The sequence below is a fragment of the Trachemys scripta genome, chromosome 17 (assembly GCF_013100865.1).
Source record: "Trachemys scripta elegans isolate TJP31775 chromosome 17, CAS_Tse_1.0, whole genome shotgun sequence".
NCBI lineage: Eukaryota > Metazoa > Chordata > Testudines > Emydidae > Trachemys > Trachemys scripta.
Window position 1 is genome coordinate 22,598,308 of NC_048314.1, and position 24,698 is coordinate 22,623,005.

Here is a 24,698-nt window from a genome sequence, read left to right on the forward strand (position 1 = left end):
ACCTTTGTCAGCTAACTACATGGGAGGTAGCTTATACCAGTACTTGACTCATAGTGGTGATTTTTTTTCACCTCTACTCTTATTTCCTCATCTATATGATTTGAGGCCACCTCTCTTATAGAACGTAGCTTTTTCCTTTTGACTTGACAAATTCCCAGTTCAGTTTTGAATTCTTTTGCTATAAGGAAATACATGCTTCGCCTCCCCCTGCTCCCCAACCTCTAGGGGACTTAGAGTCTGTATTTGTTGAGGGTGATGTGTTACTTAAATGTAAATTAAGTTGTGGTCCACATCTGCATTATTGTTTGTTTAATGATAGTGGCAAATAGAAACATTTCTGCAGATGCGTATTCAAGGTGTCTGTTAATTTATCCATATACTCAATATTTAATCAAATATTAAACCCCTTGAGCTTTAAAATTGAATGAAAACATTAAAATTATAATCAGTTGTGTACTTGCAGCCAGATCTAACTTGGTGCCTCAGCCTGGGGCACTTTATTAATCTGTTTGCTAATTTAAGTGACTAAATATCTAGAGATCAATTTAGACCAGATGCTTTGTTAAAGTTTTCACTGTCTCAGTCTGAGAATTTGAAGAGCAATGTCAGGAATACTAAACAGGTGACAAACTCTGAGCAGGTCTAGGAAGCTGCAACAGGGATCTGTGACTTGCAAAGGGACATTGATAGGAAACTGTCTTGCACTGATCTGACCTATTAGCTTTATTCAATTTTCAATTTCTAGTATTCATGCTGGTCAACATTTAAAAAAAAAAAAAAAAAAACTTTGATAGGTTTTGCTCTTTTAAATAACTTTTTGAAATTCCAAAGAGATGCATCTTGTTGTCATATTAAACTTAAAATCCTAGATTTTGATTCAAAGTATTTGAATATACTGATCATTAACTGTGTTTACGTATTGTACTGCATCTCATTCTTTCATTTTCATTAAGGTGCCTATTTGGTATGATGTGGCAGTGTGGTTCAGTAGTTAAAGTTGGGGAAGGGAATATGAACTCCTGGGTTCTTTCACTTCTGGTTTTTTTTTTTTTTTTTTGTGAGATGAGGATAATCGTTCCAATTCAGAAGGAAATGGAGGCAATTAAATGAATATTTGATATACTTGGATGGAATGGGCTAGATAAGTGCATATACTGTAAAGCCCATGTAAAGATGAGATGAATATGTACAGATATATCCATACACATACTAGTTGTTCTTAAATATTGCAAGTTTCACACGATACAAAGAGAAAACATATGCTTAATCAAAATAAGTCACTACTTTTACCAAAATGGAAAACAAAATTTTTCTTTGGGGTTTTCAGCTTTTTAATGGATCCATGAAAATAAGTAATTAGATTAATGGAAGACCAAATCTTTAGTATGTTGGCAAGAATATAAAGAGATTCATCAGTGGAAGTATAAAGAGATTCATCAGTGGAAGTATAAATAAACATTCTGCTAGAGTTGCTTTAGTATATAGTGCTAGTGATTTTTCTTTGTGAAATCTTTTGTTTGAATATAATGTAAGTCTTTGATCTTTAGCTGACTTTAAAATTGCTAATTTCATAAGGTGAAAGTACTACAATGTGAAAAATTAATAGATATTTTCATTGCACACTATTAAAAGTATTTTGTTAAAACACCTGTTACAATGTTTTCCATAGCAATTGTCAAGAAAAAAATTGTCTAATGCACAGGGAAAGAAGAAATACATAGATTCATGTTCTGAGCAGGGTAGGCATCTAAGAAACATTTATTTTCCTGATCTTGCCCATTTGCTGGGATATGGTATTTCTTGAAGATAAAATGCTGCACCACTTAAGAATCTTAGGTAGTCTCACTGAAAGTAATGGCACAGTTGGTCCTTTCAGATAACAGGAAGCAGTGTTGTCTTCAGCCTCAGTTTTGGTCTACCTGGAAAGATTTGCAAAATATATGTATATTGTCATTCCAGAATTCCATATTGCATTCTGCAAGTTGCTGGGCTGATAAGTTGCTCTTTACGTATTACATTTGAAATTCAGCTTCCATCTTAACTCTATGGGTAAACATCGAGTATTCATCCTTCTTATTCTTGGTGAATGCAGCAGAATGGAAAATAATTTGCAGTTTCTGATCTTGGGCTTCCCTCCAGGTCTTAATATCGGTGATGTTTTCTTTCTGCATGGGTTCAGAAATTTTAAAAATAACTTAAAACTGTTAAACCACAAGCATGAATGACTTCTCATGTATGCCCATTCAGGTTGCTTTGCTGAGCAAAATACAGTAGATAAAGTATTATTTTAAAGGCCTCTTGGTTTACCTATCTCCTTCAGGATAGTAGTGGGCAAGGTAAACTTCAATATATTCTGTGGAGGATTGCCATCGGGTATCTGCTTCATGTGGAATTTCGTTTGGGTCCGAGTCCGGTTCCCAGTGGATGGGTGTTCACCTCACAAAAGCTGTCACAATTGGCACTCTTTTTTTGAAGTGTCGAGCAAAGCCAAGAATAGATTAAATGTGTTTGTAAAGCACCTTTTTTAGGTGCTGGAAAATATTTAACATACAAGGGAGGGAGAAAAAGAGAGCCCTGACGTGAAAAAAACCAAAACCCAATGCAGTTTAGACATGGAGGGGAAAAACACAAAGGTGGATTTTGGGATCAGTCCAATCCCTGTGTTTGAGACTTTTCTAAGGTGCAGTGTTTTGATTGTGATGCAGTGTAAAGGTATTGGGCCATGTCTACACGATCACTTAATGTTGGTAAAACTTATTCCACTGAGGAGTGTGAAAAAAACCACCATCCTGAGCGACATAAGTTTCGTCAGCATAAGTGGCTATGTTGGTGGGAGAGCTGCCACCGCTCATTAAGGTGGTTTTATGATGTCGACGGGAGAGCTTTCGCCCATCAGCATAGAGCGCCTACATGAGCGATCTTACAGCAGCGCACCTGCAAGTTCGTTAGTGTAGACATAGCCTTAGTTTCAACCCTAGCTCTTTCATTCTTAGTCTGTCCCTGGATTTGTCCCATTTTGTGTGCTGAAACGGTCTCTAAGGAGACAGCTGAAGATCTGTTGTCGTGATTCTAAAAATATAGATATATATTTTTGGGCCAAGTTGAAACTACTTAAAAAAAAAAAATACTAAGAGTACTTTAACCTATTATTTCAGTCAGGATTTCTGTAGCTGACTTTTCAACTAGGGCTAATAATTGGAAATCTTAAGATTTTAGGCAAAGCTACAAATATTACTGGTTTTAAAATAGTACAAATATTTTCAAATATTAAATGGGAATAGAATAAACTGAAGCATGTAAAATACTTGATCCTAATTCCTTATGTATTTCCAAAAGTGAATTTTGTTATCTGCTACTCAGAAACAAATGTATCTTTCACTTTGAGATGCTCTGTGCTGCAGCAATGTAGAGCATCTCTTAGCCCAGGGGTTCTCAAACTGGGGCTCAGGACCCCTCAGGGGGTTGTGAGGTTATTATGGGGGGGGGTTGCGAGCTGTCAGCCTCCACCCCAAACCCCGCTTTGCCTCCAGCATTTATAATGGTGTTATTAATTAAAAACACTTTTAAATATATTTAAGGGGGGGGTCGCACTCAGAGGCTTGCTTTGTGAAAGGGGTCACCAGTACAAAAGTTTGAGAATCACTGTCTTAACCTGTTAACTTCTCTTATCAGTGCATGTATGCTGTGGTTTTTTGTTTTTTTAGGAAAGAAACATAACACACAAGGAAACCAAAGCACCAATATAAAGTGTGGAGCTGTAGTAGGACATGTAATTTTAAGTATGTTGATAAGGTTCTTAGAAAATTCTCAGAACACTTGGAGAATACATTACCAACATTTTCCTTCCTGAGAAAACTGCCGAAATTTCAATCATTGTTCCACTGGATTACATTTTTGTTTGCTGTTTACTTTGGATTAATGTAATCTTGATACATATTACAATTTAAAGGGCTATTGAAGCATTTCAAACTACTGATATGGCAACCTAGGATTGTCTGTTCTCTCAATATACAGATCATGTATTAACAATATGAAATAACCTTACTGTTTGCCTGAAACCTAACTTGTATAATACTGTTCTTTGAAGAGATGCTAGGTTTGGTGCAAAATATAATCACGTGTACAAGGTAGTTTTAAAGGCGGTATCGTGACAAGGTATTCCGTCTCTTCCAAAAGGACATTCAGAACTCAATAGCCTGTTTGTCAATCAGAGATGTTTTAGCCAGAAGTTGCATGGGATGGTTTTACAGGAAGGTTTTTTGCTTCAGAATTTCTTGATCCCTTTAACAGAGCCTTGTTAAGAGTGTAGTTTTTATTCTTAAATGCACTTGCACACTTTATTTCAAAGGTCTGAATAGCTCATAAAATAAATTTAAAAAATAAATTATACTTCACATGGTTTCACTTTTGTCTCGGGTGACTTTGTATGTGACTCTGTGCTGGTATATGTGTTTCTCTTCTCTTGCCTGGTGAGAATTTTTCCTCCTGTCTTTAATGCCTTACAGAGAGACTAGTTTGTGTGTACTTGACCAAGGCAAGAAAACCTTGACCAAGCAATTTGTGTTTATACTTTATCCACTCGTGATGTATGACATTTTTGCCAAACTCCTCTTTATAATTTTCCTGTGGGAAACTTGAGCCCTAAAAGGAAATGAACACTGCAAAAGGGCTGGCTACCACAAGGGATTCACTTTTATTTTTAGAATTGTACTACTATATTGCCATATTTGGGTGGAAAATATGCAATATCACTGAATTATTGTATCAAATTGCAGCTGTCCACCCATTCTTAGTCTCAATCAACTTACAGTAAGTAGTCCGTGAAATGTGTGAAAAAATTTGTTCTGCAAATGTGTTTAGCAAATGCTAGTACCAAATAACCCTTGAATGCTGTCTCTGAACATATTATTTCTCATTAGCAAATATTAACTATAAAAGCTGAGATTTATGCTAGTCACTAAGATCTCAGCAACAGGTGTAATTTTTCTTACTAAAAATGTAGGGTTTAGTCCAAGACAAATCTAGAAAATATGCTTACTATCAAAGACAATGAAAAGTTAGAAGTTAACGTATAGAAAAGAATCTTGGGAGCGTCACTGAATTTGGACACTACAGGATAAATCTGGCAGTAGTTTAACAGGGCATCCTGCTAACAATGAATAACTATTTTATATTAGCACAGAATTGTTTAGTATGCTGGCATGTGTTTAAAATGTGTAGGTCTGTCCGAAATAACTTACCTTACCAGTGGCACATAATACAGTAGTACTGGAGTCACTAATCTGCCAGTGTTTCTGCGAGTAACCCTCTTTCACTCATTTTAAAAGGTTGAAACTTGGCATGAAAGTGGCGTCTTCCTTACATGTTACATGTGCATTTTAACTACGTGCCACATGTTCAGTGCAGAGGTTGAATAACATATAAAAATGCCATTGCTTTCTCTGGATCTTTGCTTTACACCCTCACACTTCCATAGGAATCTTTTTCATGAATTGTGTTACAAAATCTTTGTAAAAGCACTTGCACCTGTGTGGGAAGTAATAGTGTAAGGTCTGGATTTGTTATGATGGCAATGAGACCCAAGGGAATCCATATATATGGTCATCTAGAATTCTTGTTTAAGAAAAATAACTTCTTGTAATTCGTAGCAACTGGTAAGTAGCCAGAAGTTCTTAGCCTGACTTTGGACAATCACTTCCAGAGGTAAACTCAGGCTCTGATGGACTTAATAGTTTTGACACAGAAATAAAAAGGAATTTCTACTGTAAATAGCACCTAACCTTTTTTTTATATGTAAATATGAATGGAACTTAAGAGAACGAATGAAAAACAAGATAACCTATCACGAACATTAGGTTACCACAAAATTCTGTGATGTTTTTGCACTTGCTCGCTGCATTTAAATTATAGCTGAGGTTAATATTGTAGAACGCCTTTTTCTATTAAAGATGTTTTGATAAACTATTTGCATAATATAAAAATGTAATTTGAAAATATTCTCAATATTCTCTCCCTCCCCAACACTTTTTTGGGACAAATCCCATAAGTGAAATGACACTATTTCTAATGCCTCATCCTTTTCCACTGAGCGATTGTGTTTAATTAAATGTAAAATACAAACGAGGTGAACAGAAGATGGGATACCCAGAATGTGCAACATACAAAATATTCAACAATATACTACAATTATCTTTTTAATATTCACTCTAAGTTTAAATAAATTATTTTGGATATGTGCCATATATTGAATTGTTACACTTACTGCTTTGAAACAAATTTTATTTTACCTTTAGTTTAAATGTTTTTCTCAAGAAAAACAGGCTATGAAAACTTTCCATGAGGTGCAAAGTTGGATATATGGAGATCTATATTACCAGAAATTTCCAGATTTTACAGACCCAGAAAGTTGTCTGAGCTTTATTATATTGAAAATCATTCGAGGTCCTTCCCTTTATCACTTTATAAATTAAACCTGAAGTATTCCAAGACATCATGAAATGATGGGACAGCTGTTGTTCACAATCTTTGGACCAAAGCGTTACAAATTTGGGAGAAGATGTGCTTGTTGGTCCTTAAGGTACATGAAGTTCTCTCAGAGCTGATGTAGGAGTCTCTTGATAGGAATAAGTGTACTGTTCTGGGCAGGCATATAAGAACTTCATGTTTTGCCTGATTTAAACAAAAATATCTAACCTTTGCAAATGGTTACAATATGAGAGGCGCTTTCTCCTGACACTTCCAGTTTATCCTGTGTGTTCGCTTTGCTCATCATGCCTTTTTGGGGGTAGTATTGTAGATCGTGGCAGAATTCAGTATATGTGTTGCCACATTTATTTGAGCAGGGATCTATGCGCTGTCAAGTTGGTCACTTGCTAATATCTCTGATACTTCTGTGCTAATAAAACAGTTCTGTGCGCTGCTGACACCTCTTGCACCCTTTTACCTAAGCTCTGACCACCTGTATTGTTTGTGTGTTGACTGTTTGTACTACCTCCTTGACTGTTTGTCTTGCCCAGTCATAAGTGGCGCTCTCAGGATCAGACCTTTTCCAAAAAGCAGTTCCCAGGACAAAAATAATTTAAATAAAAATTTTCACCAAGTAGCAGAAAGAGCAGCCAATGATGTGCAAGTAGGCTGCAGACTCCTCTGGCATTTTAATACTAGCCATAGAGACAGCTTTTTATTAAACTCTAAGAAAAATAATCTTAAACGTAGTATCTGGGATTACAGATATAAAAAGTACATTTTAAAATGTGCAAAAATTAATGTAGATTACATGTCTCGTTATTTTAATTACCCTATTCTTACCTCATTTGGCATTTATGAGCTTTTTGTGCTTTAGCCCCTGAAGTGTGTTGCTTTGGTAAAGCTTTCAGATTATTTTAGCAAGTTGAATCCCTGGTGTAAGATAATTTACAAGTGAATGAGCTTTCAGGGTCTGAAATAAAGTTAAAAGCCAAACAAAAACAAAAAAAGCGCTCTGTAGTTTGCATTCTTGTAGTCTGAAAACTGTCATATATAAGTTTCTTTACTAGCAACTGAAAAATGTTTGCATTGTTTGGGTCTCATCAGTCTGTTAAAAGGAATGCGTTGTCATTTTTAAAGCCTATATGCTTCTGGATGCTCTTTATTGTTTATTTTGTACCTACCTTTGTTTCTCCTTCAACCTTCTTGTGATGTCAAAAGTTGTTCTTGGGGTTTTTTTTGTTTTGTTGTTTGTTTTGTTTTTTGTTGGGTTTTTTTTTCCTCCAAATCTGCCTCATAAAGTTCTCCAGGGATGGATATTTTTCCAAATAAGTTGGGGGCCACCAGAGGGCTGTGTGCACATTCTGATGAAGTTTATTTTTAATGTGACTCTTAATGACTGCCTTGCCTTAAAAAAAAAAAAAAAAAAAAAAAAAAAAAAAAGTCTTTCAAATGCCTTTGGAGCAGTCCTGAGAGAACCTCAAAATGTTTAGAGTTTAGAGAAGTCTCCAGAATTTTGGTGCTCGTCTGGACATAGCACTTCCATGACACCTGAAGATCCCCTTTTCCCTTCAAGGGCCTTTTGCAGCTTTCCCTCCCACCTTTGTACCTGTAATTGCCTTCTTGGAGTGGTGCACAGTGGCTCCCTGGGTTCAGGGCTTGGCTGCAGGCTTCTTTCAAGTCCTACTGGCCACCTTCTCCCTGACTTTCTCTACCCTTGTAAGGAGTGCCCATTTCATCCTTTGGCATCACCTTCCTTCTCCTTGCATTAATTCTCTGCCTCTCCCCTTATGTTCCTTAAGTCCTGTGTCAAGGTTGGGAGGGATAAATTGGGCCTACTGAGCTCTGCAAGAAGATCAGAAACATGGGGAGAAAGACCACTTGTCAGTGTCCTGCGTTCTCTGCGTGGCAGCCTGAAGTCCTGCATTGTAGCAAAAGTGTTTTAGGTTGCACCTTCCTCAATCTCTGGAACACTGGTCAGGACTGTAACTGCACACAGATGGCTGTGCAAATGTAGGACATGCCCAACCAGATAAACATTTTTGGCAGATATGCTATATTTGGGGGAAAACATGGCACAAGGGTGTAAGCCATTTATGTACAGTCCATTTAATGCTGAAGCCAGCGTGTTATATTTATCTGCAATAGATAATTTTGTATTTACTAGCTTGAAAACTGATTTTCATTGTTTATTATTTCAGTTTTTTTTAAAAACTGACAAATCATCTGTACTTGTGGTATTTCACTATCCGTTCAGGGGGAAAAAAATCTAAAAAAACTGTTTAAAAAAGAGACTGATTTGTTCCAGCTTCCAAACTTTCCTCCTTGTTAGTCAGTGCAATGAGCTGTTATGGGAATTCTAATCTTTACAATACTTGCTCCAGTTCTCATGGCAGTTTTCCACTCTATTACTTTCTTTTTCTTCCTGTCATTCTTAGCTTTCTATTTTTTCAATCCCGGTTTGTGAAGGGTGTGTACTCAGAAGGGCTTCCTTCAGTTCCCAGTCCCCTGAAAGCATGAGAAATTGCCCAGTGAGCCAATTCTCACAGCAAGGTATAAAAATAGTAGTAAAGGAAAGGTTATACAATGCTGGAGTTGCAACAGTTTGTACTAATGGTTAGTTTTCAAAGCTGTGTTTTGAAAAACATTTTTAAAGCTTTATCACTTCCGTATATTTTTCTCTCCCAAATCTGTTCTAGCAGCAGGAATCAGCTTTAGTGATACTTGAAGAATTGCACCAAAACATAAGGAGCTGAGGGATGAAGTCACGCAAAGCCAGGGAGAGACCTACTCCAATCCCACTTTTTTTGACGGGTAGAAATGATTGCCTGAAAGATGTATTTATGATCATTTCTAAATAGATGCCTTTGCAATTACTATTTAATATGTGGCTTAAATGGGAGATTTGTTCCTTTTGAATTCAGCCTTACTTTCACTACCCACTGCTCTGTCTCTGCAACAGGACAAGGTACTTAGTACTTGGTACTTAGGACCTCTGTGACCTCTTTCATACCAGAATAGATCATTTTTTAAAGTAATTTTTCTTTTTTTCCCTTAAAAAGCAGGCTACTCTATTATATCTCAGTAATGCAACCAGGTAAGCACATGAGTCAAGTCAATGGGATTACTTGCATTAATAAAGTTACTCATGTGCTTAAATGTTTGCATGATTGGGTCCTTAAACAATACATTTCTCTGGTTACCTCATCTACTAATTAAAGGCAATAAATACCCTCCTTAGTTGCCTTTGTTAACTTAAAAAGCGTATTCGTATACTAAAATTCTTTAGTGTTGCATTATGATTGCTTCTATTTTCCTAATGATGTGCTTAGACTTTTTAAACACATTAAATTGTTACAGAACTGCAGCGATGTATGGTACACAGATCATTTGCAAGACAATCCATTAACTTGATACTACTAATAATGTAATTGCCTTTATAATGAAATGGTTGTGACAAGCCACAGAGAAGAGTGTTATAATAATAAATAATAATGATATCCTATCTCCTAGAACTGGAAGGGACCTTGACAGGTCATCGAGTCCAGCCCCCTGCCTTCACTAGCAGGACCAAGTACTGATTTTGCCCCAGATCCCCACGTGGCCCCCTCAAGGATTGAACTCACAACCCTGGGTTTAGCAGGCCAACGCTCAAACCACTGAGCTATCCCTCCCCTCCCTGTTCAACTTGGATTAAAATCACAAGCGAGGATTAAATATGGAATGAGAATTTTGGTCCCCATTTGTTATCAAGGGGATTTTCCTGAGCAAAAGATCAAGTGAAAGTATACATTAATGTATTCTAGGCAGGGCTGGCCTAATGTGGAAGCGTTGTCACTTTTGTAGAGTGCTTGATGTTTCACGTGTTTAGAAGAGCCTCCTGTTGTTGGGGTGTTTTTTTCTCTAGCAAACAAAGGTGATTTATTTTAAACATATCCTGTTTGGAAACAAGCTCTCTTCCCTTGTGGTTCCACACTACATCTTGCCCTCATGCTGCAGCCTTTTACGTGTAGCAAACTTCCATAACTTAGATGTAAAGGGGACATAATCTTTTAATTGCTCCTCAGTCATTGACACAGAAGCACCTGATGAAGGGAGCAGGTGATGCTTTCAGTAGCATAGACAGCCTAATGAATTCAGAGGCCTCTTTTCAGATGGTCATCTACCAGTGAGGAAATCTGATCTCATTAGCTGCCTAGGAAGGCCCTTGTTCCAGTACTGAAATGAGTCCATTTATATAGTCAAATGGAAATCAACCAAGAGTAAGAACATATGTTTATTCTCATGCATTTTGGTGGTGATACTAGTCATGGTATTCAGCTAAATAAATGCTAGGACATGACTACCCCCAACGGGTGCTAAGATACCATGTGATGAGAGCCCATATAAAAACCTGGGTATGGAGAATGTGCTCTCCTCTGGAGGAGACTTACATATGGCACCATTAGCCTAACCCCTTGCCTCTGATTGCAATTCAGACTTTTACTGTGACATTTTTAGCACACTTGTTTCTATTTTGGAGAGGGTGTCTACAGGCTTATGACATGCTAATTNCTGCACACAGTGTTCTAAAGGTGGTTGCACCAGAGCCATATACGCACAGCACTGCCACCTCCCTGAGCCATGATGTGATGCCTCTTGTATGCAGCCAGTAGAGTATGACTTTTCTTTTTTGTGAAGTCATGTCCTGCTCAGGCTTGGATCCCCTTTCCTGTCTATTTTCATCCTTATTGTGTCTTGGCATTTGGGGGGGTGGGGGTGAAAAATGACTTCTCCAGTCTAAACTGGGGGTGAATTTTAGTGTGGCAGACTACAATGACCAAAGATGGTTTGACTGGCACCCTCAGTTTACCTAAGAGGAAGTAGAATTTGTGTAGTGGCAGTTGGGTTCCGTACAGATTGAAAGGATAGATTTTTTTTTTTTTTTTTTTTTTGGTCTACTGACTCACTACTACATCCTGTAGCACTTGATTGTATTTTCTTTGGCAATCTCCTAGCTAAGTGCTGACCATGCACAGACCTGCTTAGGTTACCAGATTGAGACCTGAGGTGGTTGGGCTGCAGGCTGTCTAGCCTAGTCTGTATTGAGTGAAGTGCACAGCATACACTGATAGTCTATCAGCCATTCATTCCAGCACATTGTAATTTATGCTGATTTTTAAACTGCATCCCTTTTAACATACAGATTTTTCTCTCATGTTCTTGTTTTAACAGGAGTCTCCCCAGGACAGCGCAATCACTCGGGACATCAATCGCACGTTCCCAGCTCATGATTACTTTAAGGATACCGGGGGAGATGGCCAGGACTCCTTGTACAAAATATGCAAGGTATTTTATAACCTCGTGTGTGGTGTTCTTGGTCAACATACAGTTTTTATGTTTACAACAGTTACGTTGGATTTCAATTGGTCATGTTTCCCCTTTGCTTATTTTTTCTATAAGCTCAGTTGAATTGAAAAGTTGCCAGAGTGCAAAGGTTGTTTTGGCCCATACAAAATAACTTCAGTTTAATCCAGTTCCTAGTGGACTGGGATCCACAACACTACAACCACCCTCATATGCTGCTGGTATTAGCATCCTTGATGGCCATCTCAGCAGTGAGGCCAGGACTGAACGGGGACAGAAACTTAAAACCCAGGGCATGTTGGATGGGTCATGTGGGGAAAGCATATGTCACACACACAGTCTCTCTCTCTCTCTCTCTCTCTCTCTCAAATTATGCAGGAGTGAACCTAGTGCAGATCTTGTTGTATTGTCCTCTTCAAAGGATTTAGATCCGCCCCTGTGAATCATGTTGTCATTGAAAACAATGTTTATAGGGAATTACGCAAGTAGAAATAAATGGCAATTCCTTCATTGGTTCAACTTTCTACAAATTTTTCACGGCTAGTTTTGAAACTGAAGTGGAGGCACCACAACATGAGCAAACTAAGCCGAGAGATTGATTGTCCCTTTATTTCTGTGTAGTGTCTCACTCTGCTCCTGCTGAGGGACATGATACTTTATGTGGCCAGGTGCCCACATTTCAGAGAGAAACGACAACCAAGAATCTCATAAATGAGCTCACTGGGTTGGAACCTTTTTCATCTTGTCTGTCTGTCCTGTGCTAAAATGTTTGGCGTTTTCGTTTCAGTGGGATACAGAAAAACTAAACCAAAGTGCAGTTGAGTTGTTAGAACCTGTAGTCTCTGCTGAAGGAAGGAATATAAAGGAAGGGGTTGGAGCTGCACGTGAAGGTTAAGTGCCTCAGCAGAATAGTCTAGAGGGGCCTAGCTCTGGAATAGCAGGGAGGCTGCTGATCAGGGGTATTGTGTGGGGCAAGAGCTGCACGGTGGGAAGCTTGACCTGCGTGTGCCTGTCTGTGGCCAGTGCTATTAGACACTAGGTTTTTATAGGATCACTGGGCAGCCCATTAAACAGAGGAAGGTGCAGCAAAGTGTGAAGCATAAAGAGCTCACCGTTTTTAGAGGGACACCTAGTTTTTATTCCTCACAAAACCTTTAGAAATCCTTGATCTGTTCAATTATGCAAATATTTCTGCACCGTTTTGATATTTTATTTCTATTGATATCAGAACACTGTACAAATGGGGATGGCCTCATTTCTGTCCATCACATCTACTGATTGAGATACAACCCTAAACAATGCTAAATTAAAGTGTTTCTTTAGAATATGTCCTCAGAATACAACAGATGATCTTGTGGAATTTTCATAAGAGTTACCGTAGTCTAATAGAGAGCAAAGATCTTGCAGAAGATCTAGGTATCTGTAAAGCTGAAAATAATTATGCATCTCTCATTAGCATTATAAACCAGCAAGCACACATTTAAGTGCTAATTATCTTCTGCATTTTAATGATCAGGTAAAAATGACTGTTTTCTGTTTGGTCAAACAAGGTAATTGGATCAGAGTATCTCAAGCTTTCAGCACTCTGATTCTGCATTTAGAAATTCTTCATGTGTTCTATCCCTCAGGAGACATTTCTTCATTTTGAAGCTTAAATTTCTGGCACATAGTTTTTCATTTAGGATATAATTTAAAGATGATGAGCTTTGCACAGGGGACTGTCCTGGGCAGAAGGAAATGCTTATGCATTTATTGCGTATAATTACAGTAATTTCTTGCATATAATTACAGTAATACTAAAATCAAACACTTGGTAACCAGTTAAAAGATTTTTCTGTACCACGATACCCTGCATAAACCCAGTAATTTGAAATAACACCTCAAAATCTCAAATTTTGCTGTAAAAATGCTTTGGAAACATAATTCTTTGGTTACTTCTGTTTGATCTTGATGGTTTATCCAGTATATTTTGCAACAGTAACATACCGGTGAGATCACTCTTAGGCTAGCATAGGAACTGGACTGATACCCATTGCACCCTTTCCATGACTTCAGATTCATTGTGAAATTGTTCTCCTGTTCCTTGGTGGTGATCGTTTCCATGTGATCTTTATTTTGGAAGCAGACTAAGGTGCTCAAAATGATCCTCACCCAAACTCTCTTTAGTCTTGTACCTTTCAGTATCTCTCTTCTCAGCAGCAAGTCTGTTTTATGACATTAATTTTATCCACGTAAGGTTCAGCTGGATTGTGTACAGAATATCGGCAGCTGTTTCAGCAGCTCTACTTTTTCAGTTGGGGTTTCAGATGTGCCCTTGTCTGTTGGCAACTCCTTTCTATATGTGACTGCCTAGGATGTTGACCTGGTATCATGTGCAAGAGGAGTTCCTGCCATTGTAATGCTGTCATTTTAGAGTGTAATCATCTTATGCTGCAACAAAGGCAAAACAGGATTGTAAAAGGACCCCTCCCCAACAGATAGTTATTTTTATACTATAGACCCATCAAATAATGAACTAAAGGTTAAGTGGGGAAAATATTTAATGATTCTTGATTGGCAAATGAAAGTCAATCCCTGGGCTAAAGGATATGAAAATGTATTTGGGTCCAAATTTGACTGGAATCAGGACTATCTAGAGGCTGGCATGGGGCATAAGAAGAGATAAGTGGGGACTAGATGATCATGATAATCCCTTCTGATCTTAAAGTATATGAGACTTCTCCATGAGTGGGTTGTCAGCCAACAAAATTGGTGCATGCTATAATTACAAGGCCAAATACTGTCTACATATGTATGCACCCTATTCCCACTGCAGTCAGTTGGAGCCATGTATTTGTAGCCAAGGGAAGAACTCTGTAACCTTGAGGAACATCATGTGCCAACATGTTGCACTTAGGAAATGGAGGGTAAATCTATTCTATAAAGTTCACTTGCACAGTTAGATATCTTTCTTCCTTGCCTTACTTTTCTTAGAGACCTGTGGCAGTTTGAGAATAATTTAAAGAGGAGAATCCCCAAACAGGGCCTTGATTTGTCCATAAAAGCCACTACTTCACACATCCCCATTTGAGATGATCATGTTACTGGATCCAAAGGTGGGATGGCACTACGTACTGTGTTGATCTAAAATATTTTAAATTGCTATCTAATGATGAGTTTGCATTGTCTCCAGCACACTAATGGTAGAGGGTATTCTACGCATTTGAGATTTGATACAGACTAAAATGTTCAAATTTTAAAATGACTTGAAGATGAGCTGTGTATGGCTCGAAAGCGTGTCTCTCTCGCCAACAGAAGTTGGTCCAATAAAAGATATTGCCTCACCCACCATGTCTCTAATATCCTGGGACTGATATGGCTACAACTACACTGCATACAGAATGTTTCCATGGCATTCCTATACAATATGAAATCCCAGTTGCTTGCTTGCCATTTTTTCTTGCATAGGGCCCATAATGAAAATTAATGGGTCATTGTTTGTGTGTACTCCCTGAGGCTACTGAAGAAATTTTAGGCTAATCCAAAGGTTTTCAAACTTTTTCATAGTACAGGCTGCCTTTTAATAGAGAGGTAGTCTTACTCCTTCCTCACTTGTGTTCATGTGATTCATAAACTCCTGACATCCTGATTGCAACTATAGCAATTGTTGCTCTGTAAAAGTAATCTTAGGAAAGTGATTTAATGTACTTTAAGAAGTCCTCAGAGTGAGTTAGCAGCTGAAAATGGTCCAGCACCGTGCGGCCAACCAGGTCTCTGCTGGCCATCAACAATTGCTCTCCAGACAACAGTTTTTTCTTTGGATTAATCATTGTGCAGTAACATAGCAGCTAAACCATATCCTGGAATCACAGGCCAGTCATGACTGAAGGTATACACTTCAGTACTTAACTTTTTCCTCATGCAGTTCTGCTCTACGGAGAGTGCACGTCTTAAACTATTGATTCTCTTTTCAGGCCTATTCCGTCTATGATGAAGAGATTGGCTATTGCCAAGGCCAGTCATTTCTTGCCGCTGTGCTGCTTCTGCATGTAAGTCCCCCCCCACACACACATTCCCATTTATTGTAAGCCTCAGACAAAACAATGCTCCAATTTATCCAGAAGAACTCATTTCAAATTCACTCATATTCGTGCCATAGCAAGTCCCCTGCTTATTTACTCAAGTGCTTGTTTGTCCATAATTATGACTTTGGGGGAAAGAGAAGCATGTTCCATTTAAAGTTCACTGCAGCATCGATAATGAGTTCGTGGTCAGTATTCACTTCATTTTGCTTCTGGTTCTAGCTTCCTTTCCACCGCAAGCTGTCTTAAGCTCAGATCAGACTCTCTTGCTTTGTTTATGCTAAGTAGGCTGTCTGGATAGAAATGACTTTAGGGTTTAGGCCACCTATGAACTCCTTGTAAAGGTACCCATGGGCGGGGGGAGGGCATCTCTGATTCAATGTAAGCTTATAGAAGAGCTTTTATTGGTATTGATCATAAGGTCAAACCGGGGTTGCCATGGCTTTTGGATTAAACAGGAACATATTCTGCAGCATGTTAGTAGTGTGTGAGTTTATTAACTCTTAGTGGTTTGAACATTGCTATGTGTTTATTCTGGGCCTTGTTTTTTGTGGTTTAGATGTTAGTCAATGACCCAAGATTAAAATAGATTGAGTCTCAAATGTATTATTTTTCAATTATTAGCATTGGGTAAATTTGTGCTTAGTGTAGTGATCCCTTATCTATCTAGGTATTGAGTGGTCTGAACTTACGAAAGCTGCTGCTATCTGTTTTACACTTAAAGTACATCTGAGTAGAAAGTTTTGAGACTTACTCATGTTTGTGTGAAACATCTTATCTTATGTGAAAAAATGTCAAAATTTCTGCAGCTACATGCTATTTTTAGATCAATATTTTTGAAGTGTCTCTGCTTTTTGTCATAAGTCCATATTTGAAACTGCAGTTCCTAAGCCCTGTAGGATTTTGTGATATTCTCCCCCTGCCCCCCCGCAGCCAATTTTGAGTGATTGCTGCTACCATGCAGAACTAAATATAAAGATTTTTTGTGCGTCTCTCTCCAACTGACAGTATGTATGATTTTCAGAGTAATATTTTCCCCTAATTCTGTGACGTTTGGAGGATACAGAAACATATTATAAACTACACTCTTTATAAACAGAAGTCAGATGGACTGATAGTATCTAACTGTAATGCTTTGATTCTCTGTAACCTGTATAATAAAACTGATGGACAAATTAATTCTTCAGCACTGTTCTGAACCCAACCAGCAGTAAAGGTTTATTCTTGCTGCTAGTAAGGGGACCGAACTCTGCTCACTAATAGATATGCTTTCTTTTAGCTGCCAAAATGCTATCTGCCTACCTTTTTGGCACCCACTGGATTAAGGAGACTCATAGAGACAAGAACAGACCATTCATACATTTTCTTAGAGCTCATTCTTTAATGTTAGTTGTTTCTTCTGAGAATGAGCTCTGTTAAACTGAAGGCTGCAACTTAAAAATCTCAGTTTTTGTTTCTCTCTCACTTTTTGAGCCTCCTGAAAGGCAGTCTTTGGAGTGTGATTATTAGGGGCTGTGATGGAATTCATGTTACCTTGTCTTATTGGAAAAGGTACTGCTGTGTACACCCTGCAGGCGCTGAGCAATAAAGGGAAATGTAGTTTCTGCAAGTCCCTCACTGCCAGTATGGGAACATCTCTGAAAAGTTTTCAGAGTTCACTGACTGCATCTGTGGATGAATAATAGAGCACTTGAGTTAGATATTTTGACCTTTACAGGAACAAGTAATTGACCTGAAGAGTCAGTCTTTACTGCTGTGGAAAGAACAGAACTGCTTTATGATGCCAAGGAAGGATGTATAAATACTGACAAGTAATGATGTTTCTGTCTCCAACTGCTGGCAGAAGGGGGAGAGCGAAGTGTCCCAAAACGGTGTAGAAAGCTGCCAAATCTGAACTTTGGGTAGTAATAACCGACTCTCTCCCTTTTTAATCAGTTTGAATAAAAGACCATCAAATGAAGTAACAGCATTTTTTAAAAGTAGAAATAAAAATTGCTACTGTGCGTTTAGCATCTTGTAGTAATACTGTAAAAGTACTGGTCATATCTTAACCGTGTTAGCTGACTACACTGAGGAACTGGATGGGTTGGGCTCACAATCTATAGGAGTATAATTTGATTCTGAAGTCATTGACCAGATTTGGGACAGCTACTGCATGAAATAGAACCCTTGGGGATCTTTTAGGTTGAATTGTGTGTTTCTAAATTGAGGAACTAAGAGGGAATTTGTCACACCTAGCAGGTGTAAGATACAGTTTCTAAATCCAGTTGTTATGATGTGTGCAATTATCCTTATCCGTTATGAAAAACGGTTGGTATCTTGATGGTAAGAGCAAGATGAAGGAAGGAAATAGAATAATATAAATGTCAACAAGATTTGTTCTCTTTGACAGATGCCTGAAGAGCAGGCGTTCAGTGTTCTGGTCAAAATCATGTTTGACTATGGACTCAGGGAACTTTTCAAACAAAACTTTGAAGATTTGCACTGCAAGTTTTATCAGTTGGAGCGCCTCATGCAGGTAAGTGTCCAGATTGCTTTGAGGTGAACAGGTCAGACTTAGTTGCTTGAGAGCAGCATTTTATCACAAGTGAATAGTTTAATTTTTGCACATTCTTCTTATACCCTTGATTGAGATAGAGGACAGCTGTGCACCAACTTTGTTCCAGAAAAAGAACTTCCTTTAGCATAATTATTCCAGTTGCAACTTGTAAAATGCCATAGGATAGCATTAAATATTTCTTCTACTGTACAATTCTCTTGTAGATTTGAGAATTATAAGCATGATATAAACAGCTGCTTTTAAGTCAAAACTAATGAGTGTGCTTTTTTTTAAGGAGTGCATTCCTGACCTCTACAACCACTTTCTGGACATCAGCCTTGAAGCCCACATGTATGCCTCCCAGTGGTTTCTAACCCTATTCACTGCAAAATTCCCCCTCTACATGGTCTTCCATATTATTGACTTGCTATTATGTGAGGTATGTATTACAGACACAATTATACAACTTTGTACCTGCAGCAACTCCTGATGGACTCTTCCTATCAAGTCTAGCTTGATTGCATTCTTTGTTCATGTCTGTTTTTTGAGTGCTGGACAACTGAGGCTTGAAGTACAATTTCCCATATAAAAATGTAAACTGTTACATAAAAACTGTTCTGCAGCAATGGATGTGTGTTTTTTCAGCATTTTTTGGATGTTTATCATAGAATTAAAGTTGATGGCATTTTTTGGTTTTAGATCGAAGTCTTCTATTTCTTAGAGCATCATTATGTCTTTTGTCATTCTATGCATTAGTTACAGGCTAAAGAGGTTAATTTTGTGCATGTAATCTCTTAACAGTTGTAAACCCTATATAAAAAGAACACTGTATTATGGAGGAAATAATTTTATGTTTCTAGTTTTTTAGAACTAACAAGTAACTTTTTTTTGTTTTTGTTGCCTCTTTTATGTGTAAATACCATGTAATGATAGACAATATTAGGGCATCCCTAGAGTACTGAAGTACTCTGCATTTACAGCCTGACTTTGGTAATCTCATAGGCCTGATAACTCTCCCTCCAAAGAAACTGAGGTCTCATTCAATTTCTCAGCATATATTTAATAGCAAAATTCTTTGTAGTGAAATCATGTATTAAGAAGACTTAGTTGTTTTTTATAACAGTATAGTTAGCAGTATGTTAGGAAGTAATTTAAGTAAAATCTAAACTACCCTTGTAAACATGAATGAATACAGCACATTTTGCAATGCAGTGCCCTTGGGGTTTTTTAATCATTTGTTTGCTTACTTGCTGACTACTAAAATGCATGATTTCTCAGTGGATCTCCTAGTCATTCGTGTGAAATAGTAAAGTTCTGCTCTATTTCTTTTGTTTAAAGTTTGCTGCATTCATAAATCTCCTGGTCAGTGTTTTGCTCCCTATGTAGCTATGTTTCTCTGGAACCTGCTGCTTGCTTTGCCTAGATGCTAGTGTAATAAAAAGCAACAGAGGCAGAAAAGTGGTCTCTGCATGTTGAGCTAAGATATCCTGTAAAGCAGAAGTAGATTCTACTTCTGAATATAAGGGACACTTAAATAATTAATCAGTTACTTTAATAAAGCGATTTCAGTTCAGTTAATGAGTAGCCGAATAATTAGAATAGGGCCGTCTTCAAGAGCTAGTCATTTTTTCTCCATAGCAAGAATTTCCCAGACTTTTGAAAGTAAGAGAGTTAATCAGATGTGAAATCCAGAGCACCACTGTAACACAGCACTAGCTCTACTGCTAACAGAAGTGATAGAAGCAAGTTTAGTCTTAATGTGTTGCTGTTAAAGTCAAAACTCAGAGACATAAGGGATGGAGAGAAAACCAAGCCCTTAACCAGTAATGTCAATAAAAGTCTAGAATATGGGAGGTAGAGCTGCCAGATCCTCTAGTATTGAACTGTGAGTAAGTTCCCCCTTTTATATAATCTGGAATAAGAGAGGATCCATAAAAGATGTGGGATTGAATAATGAGGTGGGAAGGGCAAATTGAAATCATGCACACGTGCTTACACTGTTGGCCAGAATATTGCATGCCCCCTGTGCATAACTGATATTTTCATTTTCCAATCTTCAGTAGCTGTAATCTTTTTTGATGCTGTAGCTATTTTTGCGGGGGTGGGAGAGAAGTGTACGGGGACTGACTTTCTCAGTCATCACATCTTTACCTTCCTTTCCCACCTGAGGAATTATAAATTTTTTCCTATATTAGAAAAGGGTCTAAGAAAAAAAAAAAAAAAAGTCCCTTGCCCCTTAGGATAAAGTAGCTAAATGAGCTGTGTTAACAAAAGGGAACTTTATATTTCTTTGTATACTATTCATTATGGCAAAGGGAGTATTGACATAGAGGAAGTATTAACTATCCAGAACACCACCTCATCTGTAGTGTCTGACCTTAAAAGTTCATTGATTTTTTTTGGAGGGGAGAGAGGCAGCTTGCCTTTGGGGTTTATTAAAGGATGTTAGCAGGGTTTTTTTTCTACGCATATAAATAAGATGTTTTACAAACAGATCAACAGAGTGGGTATTCCTGTTTAGGTAGAAAACAAACATATTACTTTGGCCAAAGGAACTATTACATTGCTATATTTGAATCTGATGCTTTTGGGAGGTTACTATATTGAGATGTTAAACAGCCTTGAATTGACCAGGTAGGAAATAAAAATTAAAATGCATCAGAATAATGCTGAGTTTTGCCATTCTGAAATTTCTAGTGTAGAGATATGAGTCAAGGTTTTTTTCTTTAAACAATAAGGGCAAGACCCAGCTAGTATAGGAACCCTCCTAGACCACCTCCCATTTAAGACAAAAACTGCGTCCTCCAACCTGAGCATCTCTCCTGGAGCTAAAAAGCACTTTATGGAGTACGGACAGCAATACACCAAAGTGATTATGATTTCTGTCTGAGAGAGGGCACGAGAAGGGAAAGCATCCAATCAACCAACTATAATAAAATCTGGTGGTACTGATAGCAGATAAGAAGAGCTGATGACACATACTGAACACTTTTTATCTTGATCATTTGATACTTGGGTTGTAGCAGTCTATAAAATTTGCTACAGTACCTAGTACTGATTGGAGAGCACCCATTTGTGGCAGGTAGCCCAATACATTCTTTAAAATAAAATAAAATAAAATACAGTCCTATACTCAAGGCAGGGTTTCGAGCTGGACTTGAATTCCACTGCAAGGTCTCCTGGTTTCTTGGGCACTCTGGTGTCACACCACCAGCCTCATCTTAATTAAACAAAAAACTATTGAATTCGATACATTATCTTCACATTTTAATTTTCCAGGAAGCTGCAGGTTTTTTGTGCTGTGCCTTCTAGATATTGCCTGGAGAAAGTTGGAGCTTTTGGCACCTGAGTAGAGAGCAGTTATGGCTTCTGGCACCCAAGGAGGGCTGAGGAGGTGGCTTGGGGTTGTGGGATATAAGCACTCTAGCTGGTTGTTTCTGATAAAATGATCACCAGTGAACTACTTGACTATGTTGCTATTTAAGCTGTCATCTTTATATATGGGAATTAGCCTCAAACAATAGCCTTGGCGTGTTATCTGCAGACTCAGGAAGGCACCATCACATCGACTTACATTTGGTTTTTGAATGTTTGAAGGTTGTCTCTGCCATTGTGCGAGCTAAAGATTTAATTCTTCTTACATAAAAGCTTAGAGTCTAGAGCACAGTTCTTTGGCTAGAAGTGGATTCTGCCGCAAATTCCACCGCTTGTGAAACAACTAGGCCCTGACCGTAGTGACCGAAAACGATTGCCATCTATATGTCCAGTATCAAGTGTGTCGGAGGTCTCACGACAGCAGGTAGCACCGATTTCCCCCCTTAATGGTACTATCACCCGAGAGCCAGAGATTGGGTAGCCATAGAGGTGATCCCTCCAAATGAGGCTAGAGAGTCATGTTGCCTCTCTAGCCTGTGTGTGTAGGGAAAGCTCGTTGGGACTATCAATATAGCAACTCTCATTAGCACAAAATTATTGTAAAATGTTGGATGTTTCTGTCTAAACTAACTCCCCTTCAGAGACTTTGGAGCAGACCTGACAACAGGAGAACAGTTGCTGCAGTGTGTGTGTGCTGGAACAGGGGTGGTGTGTTGGGACACCGTACAATCAAATACAACATAACAAGTATTTTGCTAGGGGAACCTGTACAGCAGAAACATTACTTTTCCAAAACACAAGCAAATGGGAGAATATAAATGTGTACCAGATCGGGGTGGAGAGATGCTTACTCTTTAAAGAGAACTGACTCCCAAACCCACCTGATGGAAAGAAACTGCATTACAGAAGTGTCCGTAGACTGAGGACATTACAAAATACACAGGGGGGAGTCTTATGCTTCCCAGTGGTATCCGGGGTTGTGAGGCACCTCGCTATCACCTTGTCTGTGCCTGCTCGGGGTCAGCTCCCTGACTCCCCTGGCCACAGACAACACCAGCCCTCCCCACATAGCCTACGCAGGCTCTGCTGTCCCTCTGCAAGTTAGCAATAGGTGCACTCCAACCTCTGAGTCCTCCGAGCGACTCCCTGGAGTGTCTAGCCCCTGCTCCACTGGATACACAGCATTCACAGATTCACTGTTCCCAAAGAAGCAGTGGGCTCCAGTTTACCAGTTTCTTGTCAGATCACTGCTCCGTTTAACACATGGCACTTAGATATGTTCATAATGAAAACAAGCAAGAGTTTATTTAATGAAGTAAAACATAATCCCAACTATACATACAAAGTAATGGGGTCTAAATTAGCTGTTACCACTCAAGAAAGAGATCTTGGAGTCATTGTGGATAGTTCTCTGAAAAGATCCTCTCAATGTAAAGTAGCAGTCAAAAAAGCTAACAGTTTTAGGAACCATTAAGAAAGAGATAAGACAGAAAATATCATAATGGCACACTATAAATCCATATTACACAGACTCATTGAATACTGCTTGCAGTTCTGGTCAACCCATCTCAAAAACAGATATATTAGAATTGGAAAAAGGACAGAGAAGGGCAACAAAAATGATTAAGGGTATGGAACAGCATCCATACACTGAGAGATTAAAAAGACTGGGACTTTTCAGCTCAAAAAGACGTCTAATGGGGATATGATAGCGGACTATAAAAACCAGGGGTGAGTTAATGAAATGAATAGGCAGCAGATTTAAAACAAACAAAAGGGAGTACTTCTTCATACAACGCACAGTCAACCTACAGAACTTGTTGCCAGGGGATGTTGTGAAGGGCAAAACTATAACGGGGTTCAAAAAAGAATTCGATACGTTCATGGAGGATAGGTCCATCAATGGCTATTAGCCAAAATCGTCAGATGCAACTCCATGCTCTGGATGTCCCTAGCTGCCAGAAGCTGTGAGTGGATCACAGGGGATGGATCACTTGATGATTGCCTTGTTCTGTTCATTCCCTCTGAAGCATCTGGCATTGGTGACTGTTGGAAGACAGGATACTAGGCTAGGTGGACCATTGGTCTTGACCCAGGATAGCCATTCTTATACTTACATTTTGCAGTGCTTAGGCTGACCAGCGGGCTACTGGCTTTCGGTAGAGACCTTACATGCCACCCTTTGGTGAACTTGTGCATATACTTGACTCAAGGGATCCCTATACAACTCTGTGCCCTCTGCCAGTTGGTACAAAGAGGTTCCTGGGTCATAGGGAGTCTTTCCATCCCTCAGAGATCGCAGAACTCCAAGCTATACCCCGGTTACCACATACTAATGTCTGCCCGTCCTCCCTTCTCTCTGTATCCTTTGAGATGAAAGGGAGGGTGTAACAGGAGGAATGTTTTAGACAAGTGAAAGACGTATTTCTTGTGTGGTTTAGGGCCGCTTTAACCAGTGGCTCTGCCACCTGCAAAACTGAATGTACTAAGACACAACTCCACGTTATATGAAGATAGTCAGCGTCTTACTGGCTATTAATTTACAGCAGCTTTTGGTGGGACCTGTAGCTTTGTTGTTGGTTACTATTTTATGTTGCTAAATGCATGAATTGTGTTGCCCTGAGCTCCCCACAATCCACTGGACTATGTAGTTTTCCTAAAAGGATCTTTTATTATTAGACTGGACATAAAGGCAAAGGAAGTTTGGAAGAATTCTTTTCTCCATCAGGCAAAGGGAAGCTTAGTGAGGAGAGGCTGCAGTGTGTGTTTGAGGCAGTTCCTTTTGCTATCTGCAAAGTGCCAGGCACAGGGGATTTTTGCCTTATTGTGAGTTTACTCTCTGGGGCTTTGATCTGATCAAGCTACTGCTTATATTTTTATGCTACATTCCCATTTTCATAGGAAAAAGTAAA

At 38.6% G+C, this 24,698-nt stretch overlaps 1 protein-coding gene across 1 annotated transcript in view; it reads left to right on the forward strand.

The window, feature by feature from the left end:
* The window catches only part of RABGAP1 (RAB GTPase activating protein 1), a 113,260-nt gene that overhangs the window by 67,525 nt on the left and 21,037 nt on the right, over nt 1–24,698 (forward strand). Inside the window, exons 14-17 of the mRNA XM_034793917.1 lie at nt 11,680–11,793; nt 15,765–15,839; nt 18,265–18,390; nt 18,707–18,850. Coding sequence (XP_034649808.1) covers nt 11,680–11,793; nt 15,765–15,839; nt 18,265–18,390; nt 18,707–18,850 — 459 coding nt within the window. The remainder of the gene's footprint in view (nt 1–11,679; nt 11,794–15,764; nt 15,840–18,264; nt 18,391–18,706; nt 18,851–24,698) is intronic.